General features: G+C 43.8%; 1 protein-coding gene across 1 annotated transcript in view; it reads right to left on the minus strand.

Annotated features, from left to right (window-relative positions):
- The window catches only part of b3glcta (beta 3-glucosyltransferase a), a 180,457-nt gene that overhangs the window by 31,746 nt on the left and 134,530 nt on the right, over positions 1-14,181 (minus strand). The window contains exon 12 of the mRNA XM_072577259.1: positions 8,060-8,159. Coding sequence (XP_072433360.1) covers positions 8,060-8,159 — 100 coding nt within the window. The remainder of the gene's footprint in view (positions 1-8,059; positions 8,160-14,181) is intronic.

Consider the following 14,181-nt stretch of genomic DNA (forward strand, 5'->3'; position numbering starts at 1 on the left):
CGTATACAATTGATACAGTAAAAACGAGACAGTGTTCCTCCAGTACTGAGGGTGCTAATGGACAGCACAAACTACACGATCATACACAGCGTAAAGTGCAGAAGAAGTGCAAAACACTCAAGTTACAGTGCAACAATACAAAAGAATTTCAGATCAGAAAGAGTCCGATTACATTGTGTTAAGGAGCCTGATGGCTTGGGGGAAGAAACTGTTGCACAGTCTGGCTGTGAGAGACCGAATGCTCTAGTATCTTCTGCCAGATGGCAGGAGGGAGAAGAGTTGGGTGAGAGGTGTGTGTGGTCTTCAACAATGCTCTTAGCGTGTCGAGTGCAGTGTGTGATGTAAATGTCTATAATGGAGGGAAGAGAGACCCCGATGATCTTCTCAGCTGTCCTCACTGTCTGTTGTAGGGTCTTACGATTTGAGGTCCGTTTGGAGGTGGCGGAAATGTAGGTGGATGATTTGGTTTATGCGAAGGTTGGTAGGGTGGAAAGTGAGCACCGGGGCATTCTGTCCTTGTTACGGTTGGAGGGGTGGGGTCTGAGGGCGGAGGTGCGGGATGTGGATGAGATGCGTTGGAGGGCATCTTTAACCACTTGGGAAGGGAAATTGTGATCTCTAAAGAAGGAGGCCATCTGGTGTGTTCTGTGGTGGAACTGGTCCTCCTGGAAGCAGATACAGTGGAGGCGGAGGAATTGGGAATACGGGATGGCATTTTTGCAGGGGGTTGGGGGGGGGGGGGGGGGGGAAAGAGGTGTAATCCAGGTAGCTGTGGGAGTTGGTTGGTTTGTAAAAACTGTTGGTGTCAAGTTGGTCGTCATTAATGGAGATGGAGAGGTCCAGGAAGGGGAGGGAGGTGACAGAGATGGTCCAGGTAAATTTAAGGTCAGGGTGGAATGTGTTGGTGAAGTTGATGAATTGCTCAACCTCCTCGCGGAAGCACGAGGTGGTGCCAATGCAGTCATCAATGTAGCAGGGGAAGAGGTGGGGAGTGATGCCGGTGTAATTACAGAAGATCAACTGTTCTACGTAGCCAACAAAGAGACAGGCATAGCTGGGGCCCATAGCTACCCCTTTGGTTTGGAAGAAGTGGGAGGATTCGAAGGAGAAATTGTTAAGGGTGAGGACCAGTTCGGCCAAGCGAATGAGAGTGTCGGTGGAAGGGTACTGTTGGGGACATCGGGAGAGTAAGAAACAGAGGGCTTGGAGGCCCTGGTCATGGCGGATGGAGGTGTAGAGGGGCTGGATATCCATGGTGAAGATGAGGTGTTGGGGGCAGGGGAAACGGAAATCTTGGAGGAGGTGGAGGGTCTGGGTGGTGTCTCAAACATATGTGGGGAATTCCTGGACTGGGGGGATAGGACAGTGTAGAGGTAGGTAGAAATGAGTTCAGTGGGGCAGGAGCATGCTGAGACAATGGGTCGGCCAGGGTAGTCAGGCTTGTGGATCTTGGGAAGGAGGTAGAACCGGGCAGTGTGGGGTTCCCGGACTATGAGGTTGGAAGCTGTGGGTGGGAGATCTCCTGAGGTGAAGAAGTTCTGTATGGTCTGGGAGATGGTTTGGTGATGGGGGGTGGGGTCATTGTCGAGGGGGCGGTAGGAAGAGGTGTCCTCAAGTTAGCATTTGGCTTCAGCGGTGTAGGTATCAGTGAGCCAGACTACCATTGCGCCCCCTTTGTCTGCTGGCTTGATGGTGAGGTTGGGATTGGAGGGCTGTGCATTGTGAGGGTGAGAGATTGGAGTGGGGGGAGGGGGGTAGACAGGTTGAGGCAATTAATGTCCCGGTGGCAGTTGGAAATTAAGAGGTCGAGGGCGGGTAATAGGCCAGCACGGAGTGTCCAGGTGGATGCAGTGTGTTGAAGGTGGGCGAAGCGGTCGTCGGAAGGTGGGCGAGAGTCCTGATTGTGAAAGTAAGCTCGGAGGCGGAGGAAAAAGTGTTTGACGTCACGGCGTGTATCAAATACAGGAAGGGGAAATTCTTGGTTAAGGAAAGAACAAGGCATAAAGGAAGCACTGATTTGGTTGCAGCTTTGTCTAAACAGATTTTGTTGGAGGAACTGGGCAAAAGGCAGAGTCCTTACAGGAAGCAAGGACAAAGGATGTATAATTAAGGTATCTGTAGGAAACAGTGGGTTTCGAGTAAATTGTGAAATGATTTGATAAAGATATATCAGATTAGATTACTTTGGACAGAATGGACAGATCGTTTCCAGTCGTTGAGGTGTACTGAACAAGGGGATGCTGATAAATGATTAAATATAAGAAATTTTAGAAAGACAACACAAAAAGCATTTTCTGAGGATGTGAAATATACTACCAGCATTCATTATTGAAGCAGGGCCCATATTAATTTTAATATTGACTTAAATGGTGGTTGGAAGAAAAGGTCATTTGAAATATAAAATCAGAGAAGATAAAGATCAGCATGGAATAGATGGATTGAAAGGCCTATTGCCATGCTAAGATTCTATGAAAGTCTAAGAAAAATTTGGGAAAATAGATGTGAAGAGGCACAGAATTTGGACCTTCCAGCAGAGAAGTGGAGATGGGAAAATAATCACGGATATTCTCTATTATAAAGTATTTCTATGTAATATCAATATTTAAAAATATATAGCTAAGTTAATTCATGCACGTTTAAAGCAGAGTTTTGTAAATTGTTGCTATGTTGCCTTGGGGTCAAATTTTAGCAATATTCTATATTAGCTAAGTCCAATTGTTAGCTCTTGGGAATATCTTCATTAGTTATTGTCTTACAAGCAAAACCACATCACAGGTCAAAGAGGTCTCTAGCTTATTAAATCATTTTGTGGGAAAAGCAATGAGACAAGATGAACTTGATTGTTTGTGACTGCTATAACCATTACAGTCAGTCACTCTAGAGAAAAGTTCAAAACACTTTAGCAGGAGACTTAACTCCCTCTGGCTAATGGAAAACAGATACATTGCAGCTAATGTATAAGCAATGCATCGGTCACTGTTCTGTCCGCATACCACCAGGCATTTATCTAATCCAGAACAACGTAAAATTTAAAGGGCGATTGCTCTCCTGGAAGTAAGGTGACAGAAACCATTTAGTCAACCTGGAGGTCTTGTATGGGAAGCAGTCAAGTTTCCTTTGAGGTTCTATGAGAAGAAGTGCTGAAAGTTTAACATGATGTTGGTCTAGGGTCTCAGAACCATGGATATGATGTGCCCAATGGTCTCCTTCTATATTGTAATTTTTTTATAGAATCTATTACATTTCTACCCATGAAACCTTCCTAAATCCTGACTGTAACTGATCTGGTGGTTTCAAGCTAGCCTGATCTTCACCGGACAAAATCTAGCTAAATGCTTGACGCTTTGGTTGGGCATTTGATTGGACTAATATTAATGATGCACTGCTAATAAAATGGAAAACTGTTCCTGGACAGGGCAAGCTTCTGACACCACTATTCATTCAAATTATAGAAATAACTAATATATTACCAGCATGTTAAAGAAAAAAAGAAAGCTTAACTTTTATAGTAACTGTCTCACAACTGCAGGATGTCCCAAAGTGATCTGAAGCTAACGAAGTGTAGTCCTCGTTGTTATGTACAAAGTAAACAACCAATTTGTGAAAAGAAAGGTACCAGAAACAGCCATTAACCAGACCAACTTTTTTGAGATGGTGATTATTGCAAAAATTGCAAAGGACACCAGAGTTAACTTTCATGCCCTTCTTGAAATAGTACAACAAGATTGTCAGGGAGAAGACTGGCCAAAGGTGGAGTAGTGAAGAGAGGGTCTGAAAATGTTTTTGTGACAAGGAATTGCACCTAATTGTAGCACATTTCATAATCTGTATCGAAATACAGAGACTAAATACTTCTAGGCCATTTCAAATAAGTGAAGTTATTACACTCAAGTAGGTAGAACAAATGTGGGCTTGATTTCAATTAATCAAGAACATGGAATGTGAATTTGTACCAAATCATCAAAGTGATCTCAGCGTTTCAATCTTCACCACAGGTGATGCTTCATTACAGAACGGCATCCGTACTAACAGACCATGTTCTTGCTGGGTTGTGTATGTGCGAAGTGAAAGAAGGAACTACAGAATCATAGAATCCCTACAGTGTGGAAACAGGCCATTTAGCCCAACAAGTCCACACTGACCCTCAGAGCATCCCACCCTTTACCTGCAACCGTGCACCTCCCATGACTAGCCTCCCATATCAGGCTACGGGAGAAAATGCGGAGGCATGGAATTGAAGGTGATTTAGCAGTTTAGATTAGAAACTGGCTTTCTGTAAGAAGGCAGCGAGTGGTGGTTGATGGAAATATTCAGCTTGGAGTCCGGTTACTAGTCGTGTGCCACAAGGATCTGTTTTGGGACCATTGCTGTTTGTCATTTCTATAAACAACTTGGACGCAAGCATAGGTGGATGGGTTTGGAGGTGATACTAAAGTCGGTGGAGTAGTGGACAGTGTGGAAGAATGTTGCAGGGAGACTTTGGTAAACTGCAGAACTGGGCTGAAAGGTGGCAATGTGAGGTGATTCACCTTGGGAAGAATAACAGGAAGGAAGAATACAGGGTCAATGGAAAGATTGTTGGTAGTGTGGATGTGCAGAGGGATCTTGGTGTCCTTGGACATAGATCCCTGAAAGTTGCCACCCAGGTTGGTAGTCCGTTAAGAAGGCATATGGTGTGTTAGGTTTTATTGGTAGAGGGATTGAGTTCCGGAGCCATGATGTCATGCTGCAAGTGTACAAAACACTAGTGTGGCCTCACTTGGAGTATTGTGTGCAGTTCTGGTCACCCCATTAGAGGAAGGATGTGGAAGCAATGGAAAAGGTGCAGAAGAGATTTACCAGGATATTGCCTGGTCTAAAGCAAATGTCTTATGAGGAAAGGCTGAGGGATTTGAGTCTGATCGCACTCGAGAGAAGAAGGCTAAGAGGCGATTTAATAGAAACATACAAGATGATCAGAGAATTAGATAGAGTGGACAGTGAGAGTCTTTTTCCAAGGATGATGACATTTGCTTGCATAGCTGCAAATTGAGGGGTGATAGATTTAAGACAGATGTTAGAGGCAGGTTCTTCACTCGGAGAATGGTAAGGGCATGGAATGGCCTGCCTGCCAATGTAGTTAACTCAGCCACTTTAGAGGCATTTAAGCAGTCCTTGAATAGGCATGTGGATGATGATGGGATAGTCTAGCATGATGGGCTTAGATTAGTTCACAGGTCAGCGCAACATCGAGGGCTGAAAGGCCTGTTCTGCGCTGTGCTGTTCAATGTTCTATACCTATGCCTGGACACTATGGGCAATTTAGCATGGCCATTCCACCTAACCTGCACATCAATGGAATGTGGAAGAAAAACTGGAGCACCTGGAGAAAACCCATGCAGACACAGGGAGAAATATGCAAACTCCACACAGACAAAGTTAAAAAACACACAACACCAGGTTATAGTCCAACAGGTTTGATTGGAAGCACACTAGCTTTCAGAGCACCGCTCCTTCATCAGGTGGTTGGAGTATAACCTGATGATGTGTGATTTTTAACTTTGTACATCCCAGACCAACACCGGCATCTCCAAATCCACACAGACAGTTAGCCGAGGCTGGAATTGAATCCAGGTTCCTGGTGCTGTGAGACAGCAGTGCTAAACACTGAGCCACTGGACCATCCCACAGACTACAGTACACAATTTTCTAATGTGATTTAATTTTAACTCACCATCATCTTTAAGGGCAATTAGGGATAAGCAATAAATTCTGGTCTTTCCAACAATGCCCACATTCCATGAATGAATATTCAAAAAAACAGCAACAAAGCAGCAAAGTAACACACAGAGAATATTAATATGTTATATTAAATATTAATATACTCATTAATGTTGTTCATGAGTATATTAGAGTTCAGCATATTAATACTTACATATCTCATGTAACACATCGTATAATTATGAAAATCTACAATTTTGTAAGATTTTGTCAAAATTATATCATTTTATATCCTCATGTAGATTTCGACCAGCTCTCCATATTGTTTGTTGAGAAAATAAACTCCATGAAACCCCTTTCTCTGCTTGATCCACTCCTATCTGGATGAGCCCAGCTTAACCAACAGTCATGAAGCTTAACATCATCCTGGACAAGACAGTCCTGGACACTCATCCACCGACTTCTCTTCCTCCACCACAGAAGCACAAAGTACACTATACACAAGATTCAATGTAGTAACTCACCAACACCATCCAACAATTTTCCACATCCCTAGCCAAGGTGTTCTAATATAGCTACAATGTGGGAACTACACATGCATGTAGAAAATTGCCCAAATATATCCCGTACATGAAAAACTGGACAATCTGAACATGGCTACACACCACTGGCTTACTTGTAGTCATCAGTAGTGATGGATGGTATCTTCAACAGTGCTATCAAGCGATATTCGCTTTGCAATATCTTGACTCGATGTTTGGGTTCCGCTAGGGCTACCTAGCACTTGATCTCATTGGTTCAAACATGCACAAAAGAGTTGAATTCAAGAGATGAGGTGGGAGTGAGTGCCCTTGACATCAAGGCTGTATTTGGCCAAGTACTGCATCAAGGAGTCCTAGCAAAACTACAGTTAGTGGGAAATGGGGGAAGAACTCTCTGCAAGTTGCTGACATACCTGGCACATAGGAAGATGGTTTTTGGAGGTCAATCAGCTCCGCTCGAGGACATCTCTGCAGGAGTTCCTCAGGTTAGTGTCCTCAGCCCAACCATCATCAGTTTCTTTATTAATGACTTTCCTACATCATAAGGACACAAATGGGAATTTTCACTGACCATTGATCAATGTTGACCATTGCAACTCATCAGATACTGAAGGAATCCATGTCCAAGTGCAGCAAGAACTGCAGAATTCCAGGTTTGGGCTGAAGAGTGGCAAACAGCATTCGCTCCACATAAATGCCAGGCAGTGTCCATCTCCAAGAAAAGAGAATCTAACTACCACCCCTTGACAATCAATGGCATTACTGCCATTATCCACACCCTAGGGGTTATCATTGAACAGAAACTGAACTAGACTAGCCATATAAATAGTGTGGCTAAAAGAGCAGGTCAGAGGCTATGAATTCTGCACCAAGTAACTCACCTCCTGTCTCCCCAAAGCCTGTCTACTATCTGCAAGTCAAAAGTCAGGGTGAGTACAGCTCCAGAAACACTCAAGAAGCTTGACACCGTCCAGGACAGAGTCTGCTTGATTGGCACCTTTTTTCGTCCCTCCATCACCAAAGCACAGTAACAGCAGTATGTACCATCTGCAAGATGCACTGCAGAAATTCACCAAGGCTCCTTACACAGCAGCTTTCAAACATATGAACACTTCTATCTAGAGAAACTTCCAGACCCATGACTACTTGCATCTAGAAGGACAAGGGCAGCAGTCACCTGGGAACACCACAATCTGTATGTTTTCCTCCATTCACCATCATGACCTGGAAATATATTGTCATTCCTTCAGTGTTGCTGGGTTAAGATCCTATAACTCCCTTCCTAATGACACTGTACATCTATCTACAACAAATGGACTGCAATGGTTCAAGAAGGCTACCACCTTTTCAATGGAAACTAGGATGGACAATAAAAGAGAACTAAAGAAAGGAAAGAAATGGAAGCAAATAGGAAACGTTGAAAGCGTATCAGTTGGATTACCTGACAATTCAAAATATTCTTTAATATCCAGTCCCAGTTTGCAATGATATACTTTTCACCATATTTTATGATATTTGATTCCATCTACTCACATCTCAGTTTTCTCATGAATTGGAAAAACATACTTTTACTGATAAATATTTCTTGAGAGTTTGGCTCAGTTACAAAACTGAGCCAAACACAGGCAATTGGACTAGATTAGTTTGGAAACATAGTTGGCATGGACTGGTTGGTCTGAAGGGTCCGTTACCATGCTGTATGACTCTACGATTGTGACTCCAGGAGTGAAACAGTAATGCTTAAGAATTGCAATTTTTCAATCTTTAGTACTATCATTTGCAGATTTAGAAATTTGTTTTAATTTTATTTACAGTACCTTATTAATGTGTCATCATCCACAATCATGAGCCAGGGAACTTCAGGAACAGCGTTACTTATGAATCGTTCCAGAATGGCAAACGTTTTGCCACAGTGCCCTGAAGAGTACAGAAAATTGGAAAACATTTCATTAATTTGTCTCATTAAATGCCTTTAATTTTAACACACCCAAAATAAATACAGCAATTTTACACACTGTTTGTTAAAACATATCCAACTTGTTACATAACATTAATTATTTTCCAAAACCAACTTTGTATCTGGGTTCGCTAGGGCAGGAACTCAAGAACACTATCCTTGAGCTTGCTTTCTTGTTCAAGTCAGACTAACACGTATTAAATATAATTTCAATGTTCCTGTTTGGCTTAAGTAGGATGTCATAATGTTACAAATTTTATATATGAACTCAATCTGATGACATCTTGTTTTAAAAGGAGGTAGGCTGTAAGAGTGAAGAATGAATGCACCCATAATAAGTGCCTTTGCAGAACTACAAGTTTCCAGAGAGCAGTTGGGGGCCTTCTCCATGTCAAACAAGCTAAACATGTAAAAAACCTTTAATCTTGATAATCGTCCTCTGCCCCGATGATCACCAAATGTTCCCAAGTGATCTATCAGCTTTCCTGAGACCCTATGATAACCATGTACCACCTGTAGCAGTTTCACAAATGTTTTGAAACAAAGCTAACATAAATTAAAATGCACAGCATCTGCTATTTGCCTGTAGCAATCAATGTGGCATACCAATTATATTCAAAGCAAATACTTTCACAGCACAACATCCTACTTTTGTCTTGCTAAGCATAATATCGAAAAGGAAACCTTGCCAATTGTATAAAATAACTCTTCAAAATTCATATACACAGGTTTCAATGTTATGAGTGCTGAATTTTGCAAGAAAATATATTTTTAAATATTCCTTTAAAAGAAAACAGAATTATGGAAAGAAATATACAATTTGAATTCCTGATAAGCACTTCAATTTGGTGCGAGTCAGTTATCATGTGGAGAGAAACACAAACAGAAACACACTGTCAAGTAGCAATTTAACACCTTTCACAATATCTCACACTAAGAAAGGGCTGCTGTAGCTGAGAAGAAGCTATTGTTTTGTGTTAAACACCAAGCGGGATGCTTTTAAGAATTTGGTTTTGAAATAATTATAAGGTGGCACAGAACTTGAGTATTACTGAAAAAGAATTTCTAACTTGACATGTACCAAAGCTTTTCATCAAGACAATTTGCAGGAATACTAAATAAAGGAGAAAAACCAACATTTATACTGTATGGAAGGAGGGCGCTGACTGAGTGACTCGTATCCATGTATTAATTTGGCATTATGAGCCTATCTACTGATGCATCATTCAAGGAAACCATAAACATTTGCACTGTAGCAATCTAGACCCACCATCATTGTGTGAATACATATTTAGTGAACTTACGAACTCAGCAAATTACACAGTTGTACTCAGTTTTAATAGCACTGTGCATGCCCAAAGACATGGCATTGCCAAGATTGTACATATAAGTTGGAGTTTATGGTTGAGACATGTATATGCTATCCAACACTGATATACTACGTATACATATATAAAATGCTTAAACAAGACTAAAAACCAGCCCATCATACTTTGAGGACTGATGGGCAAACAGCTTGTTATTTTTAAAACTGCTAAAGTTATATTTCAGGATCTTGCAGATTGAACCGAGATAATCTCACTAAGGGAAACAAAATGTTATTTTAAAGGCCTCTAAATAGACCTTGAGGATCTAGAAAAGCAAATGAGTGTCAGTCAGTGTCCTTGTGGCTTGGTAAGCACAATTAATTACTAGCCAACAAAGAACTAAGGCTTACTAATTGAAACATTGCCCACTCAGTCAGTCTAAACCAAGTTTAGCTGATGAAGGTTAGAAGGTTAGGATCTGTACCCAACTTGCTGATGGAATTTTAACTGTATAAGAGTAAGTAACTTCTGAATTTCAGTCATCAGAGATAGAGGGGCTAATGTGGTGAATCACTGAAGACTAAATGCATAGGAACAGGAGGAGGCCATTCAGCCCCTCAGCCTCTTCTGTCATTCAATGAGATCATGGCTGATCTGTGGCCTAACTCCAAAAATCTGCCTTTGGCCCATATCTCTCAATATCTTTGCTGAACACAAAAAATTTCAGATCTAAAATTTAAATTTGAATTGTATCGCTTGATTAAGAATACACGGATTTATAGTGTACAGAGAAACCTCGATTATCTGAATACCAGTTATCCAAAAATTGGATTCTCCGAAGGAGATCTCGAGGTCCCACCAGAAACATTACATCAAAGGTGTGTGTCCAACACTGATCGCGTCTTTTGTTTACAGTGATTAAAAGTGCAGTGTTGGGGACGGGCGGGGGCAGTGTTGGATGGGATTGGAGACGGGTGGAGGGCTGTGTTGGACAGGGTTTGGAAGGTGGGCTGGTGACGATGTTGGATGGGGTTGGGGGGGCCGATGCAGCGCGGTGTTGGGAGTGGGCAAGGCGTGGTGTTGGATGGGGGCGTGCGGGGGTGGTGTTGGAGGGTGGGGGGTGTTGGGGGCAGGTGGGGACGGTATTGAATGGGGTTGGGGGCAGGCGGGGGCGATGTTGAACAGGGTTGGGGGCAGGCAGCAAGGTGTTGGACAGGAGTTGCGGCGGGTGGAGGCCGGTGTTGGACATGGTTTGGGGGGTGGGCAGGGTGCGGTGTTGATAGCGGGTAGGGGTGGTGTTGGACAGAGGTTGGGGTGGGCGGGGGGCATGGGGTCTCACACGCGGTGTGCTATTGCCTAATCTGAATGGGAAACAGACGTAATAGAAAACTCTGAGCCCCAGAGGAAAGGCATTGAACCGATTAACCGAATCATCGATTACCTGAACAAAATAGTGCCTGCTCATCTCGTTCGGATAATCGAGGTTCCCCTGTACTGTCAAAGAGTAGTTAACTTTTTTTATGGATAACTGATCTTTTTAGTGAGATCTCATTATTTCTGTAATTTTAACTCAAAAGTCTAAAACTTGCTATGACCAAACAATCGATTGGTAGTACAGAATTGAATAATGCTGAAGAAAAAGTCGTGTTGCTGAAATTATTTCTCTTTCACACATCAGAACAACTGGAAGAATGCCATATTTCGAATGAGCACAACAAGCTATACAAGAGGATAAAAAGGTTGCTGAATGGTTGGAAAATTGACTGGATGAGGCAATGCCACAGACAAAGCAATTGGGAATCCCTGTACAAATAGTTTGAAATGTGGCATTCTTGCTTTTGCCCTGATGAATAAATAGAAAGGAGGGGGAGTGGAGATATTAATTGAAGAGAATGTTATCATGGTGCAGAAAGGGATATCCTTGAGCAGTCAAAGACAAATTTTATTTGGTCAAAGTTAAGTAAAAGAAGTGATACTCCTACAGTACAGGGTGAATCTTTTAAGTCACTTCTGAGTGGATACAATATAGAGGAGTACTTAAACAGGTTTACTACAGAAAGATGCAAGAACATTTGAGCACTGATAATAGACTTCACTTGCCTGAAGAGAAACTGGAAGAGTCGGACTGTAAAGAGCTGTGAGAAAGAGACTTGCTAAAATGCATTTAGGAGGATTTTCTCCATTAGTATATTTCTAGCCTAATGAGGATAATGCTAATGTTGATCTCTCTCTGCACATTCTCAGCATCTCTAACACTGTATCCTGCAAACTGTTCTGTTACCCTGATGCACTTGTAAAGTACAACCTGCTCACAAAGCACATGAGACAACACTTTTCACTGTACCTTGGTACACGTAACAATAATAAATCAAATCAAATCAATAGAAGGAATGTTGTATCAGGTTATGGGGAGCAAAATGGGTCAAATGGATCAAGTGTCTGTAGGGGAACATCCAGTGAATAATGCTCACTCACAGTATCATGAGGTTTAGAACAGCTATGGAAAAGGACAATAAAAACATGTTAAATGTTGTCTTTAACATCAGAAAATGTCCTAAATCTGAACAGAAACAATGCAACACAAAATCCAACATCAAATCATACATGGAGACTTACTAAATTTTCACAGAAATTGACTTAAGTGTTAATTTTGGTGAGTTTCATCAAGGGTGTCTCTTTAGTGAGGTTTCTTGTGTTATTTCTTTGAAACTTGCATCATTACCTGTGCACCAAGCCTCTATGTATGAGCTTCCCTCTTGTCAGAAGAGGAATTACTCATAAAGGCTGGAACCCACAGGATCCCAGTATGGTGCCATTTCTAATGCCCAGCTATCCACTAGGTCAATGCTACCGTAAAACCGGAACATCTTGGAGCAGAGGTAGACCACGTGGTCCATTGAATTACTCCATCAATCCATGATTTATAGCTGATCTGATAACCTTGTATGTTCTGTTTTCCCTTTTCACAATTATTGTCTCCTCTGCAATCCAGTATGCTGACTCCAATTCCCAAAAGCGATTTCCCTTCTCAGTGGCTCTGAATGACACACTTTAATTGAGCAGATCCCAAGGATTAATCACAGTCAATTCTCTGATTGACTTGAACAAAGACTTTGACTGGTGACTGTTCTGATCTCTGTACAGCTCTCCTATTGAATTACCACAAATCCCTATGTAGTGACTGTGACAAGATTAGCCAAATGGACCTCATAGAATATGAGTTCTCTGATTGGACCAGGTTAACAGCCCCAATCAGGGAACCCTGGCTGACAGAAAAGAACAGGAATGTGGGTCCCTGCTATTGGTGCAGTGGTGATGTCACTGGGCTAGTAACCCAACACCCCAAGGTAATGTTCTGGAAACAGAGGTTCAAATCCCAAAGAGGCACTGGTGAAATTTGAATTCATTAATAGAAAACCGGAAATTAGTTTACGTGGCCCAGATCCGATTTTTGTACGCCGCTGCAGAGTGTCTGGTTAAAGTTAACGGGTCCCTGACAGCGCCCCTTCGCTTCGGGAGAGGAGTGTGTCAAGGCTGCCCCCTGTCCGGCCAGCTGTATTCCCTGTGCGTGGAGCCTTTCCTGCGCCTCTTGCGGAGGAGGTTGTTGGGGCTGGTTCTGCGCGGCGCGGGCACGGGGGGGTGGTCCTCTCAGTCTACGCCGACGAAGTGCTCCTCACTTTCACCGACCCGGCTGACCTGGGGAGGATGCGCGAGTGCCAAGCCATGTACTCGGCAGCGTCTTCCGCCAGGATCAACTGGGGCAAGTGTTCCGGACTACTGGTTGGTCCGTGGCGGGTGGACTCTCTGCCGGAGGAGTTACGGGGGTTCAGCTGGAGTACCACCCATCTCCTCTACCTGGGGGTCTACCTCAGCCCGGCTGAGGAATCCTGGTCGGCCAACTGGCAGGAGCTGGAGGCCAAAGTCTCGGCTCGCCTTGGCCGCTGGACAGGACTGCTCCGAGTGCTATCTTACAGGAGTCGAGTGCTGGTCATAAACCAGCTGGTGGCCGCCATGCTGTGGTACCGGCTGGTCACTTTGGTCCCTCCTCCTGGCTTTGTCGCTGACATCCAGAGAACGTTGGTTGACTTCTTCTGGGACAAAAAGACGTACTGGGTCGCTGCGCAGGTTCTGAGTCTCCCTATTGAGGAGGGCGGTCAGTCGCTGGTGTGCGTCCGCACCCAGGTCGCGACGTCCTGCCTTCAGACCTTGCGGCGATACCTTTACACCGAGCCTCCTCCTAGGTGGTGCGCCCTGGCAACGTATTTTTTCCGCCAGGTGCGTAACCTCAACTTCGACACGCAGCCCTTGTTCGTCGACCGTGACGATTTGGAGGTCGCCCTCAAGGTACTGACTGTCTTTTACCAGGACCTGATCACTGTTTGGAACATGGTCGAATCGCGTCGCGCCTACCCTCCGGCTGGAGTAGCGGCTGTCGTCAGGGAGCCGTTGATCAGGAATCCGCACCTCCGTACTCACGGGTTCGAGTGGCTGTCGGAGGGGAGGGCTGTGGCGGCGAGGGCGACCAGGGTCGGGGACGTGCTGGGTGCCGGGGGCCTGGGCTGGACGCTGCCGCAGGACATAGCGAGCAGGGCAGTGGTAGACGTCCGGTACGTGGCCACCGCCATCCGACGCCTTAAAACGGCGGTGCTCGGACCCGATGTAGTGCACCAGTTGG

Source organism: Chiloscyllium punctatum, chromosome 9 (assembly GCF_047496795.1).
Source record: "Chiloscyllium punctatum isolate Juve2018m chromosome 9, sChiPun1.3, whole genome shotgun sequence".
Taxonomy (NCBI): domain Eukaryota; kingdom Metazoa; phylum Chordata; class Chondrichthyes; order Orectolobiformes; family Hemiscylliidae; genus Chiloscyllium; species Chiloscyllium punctatum.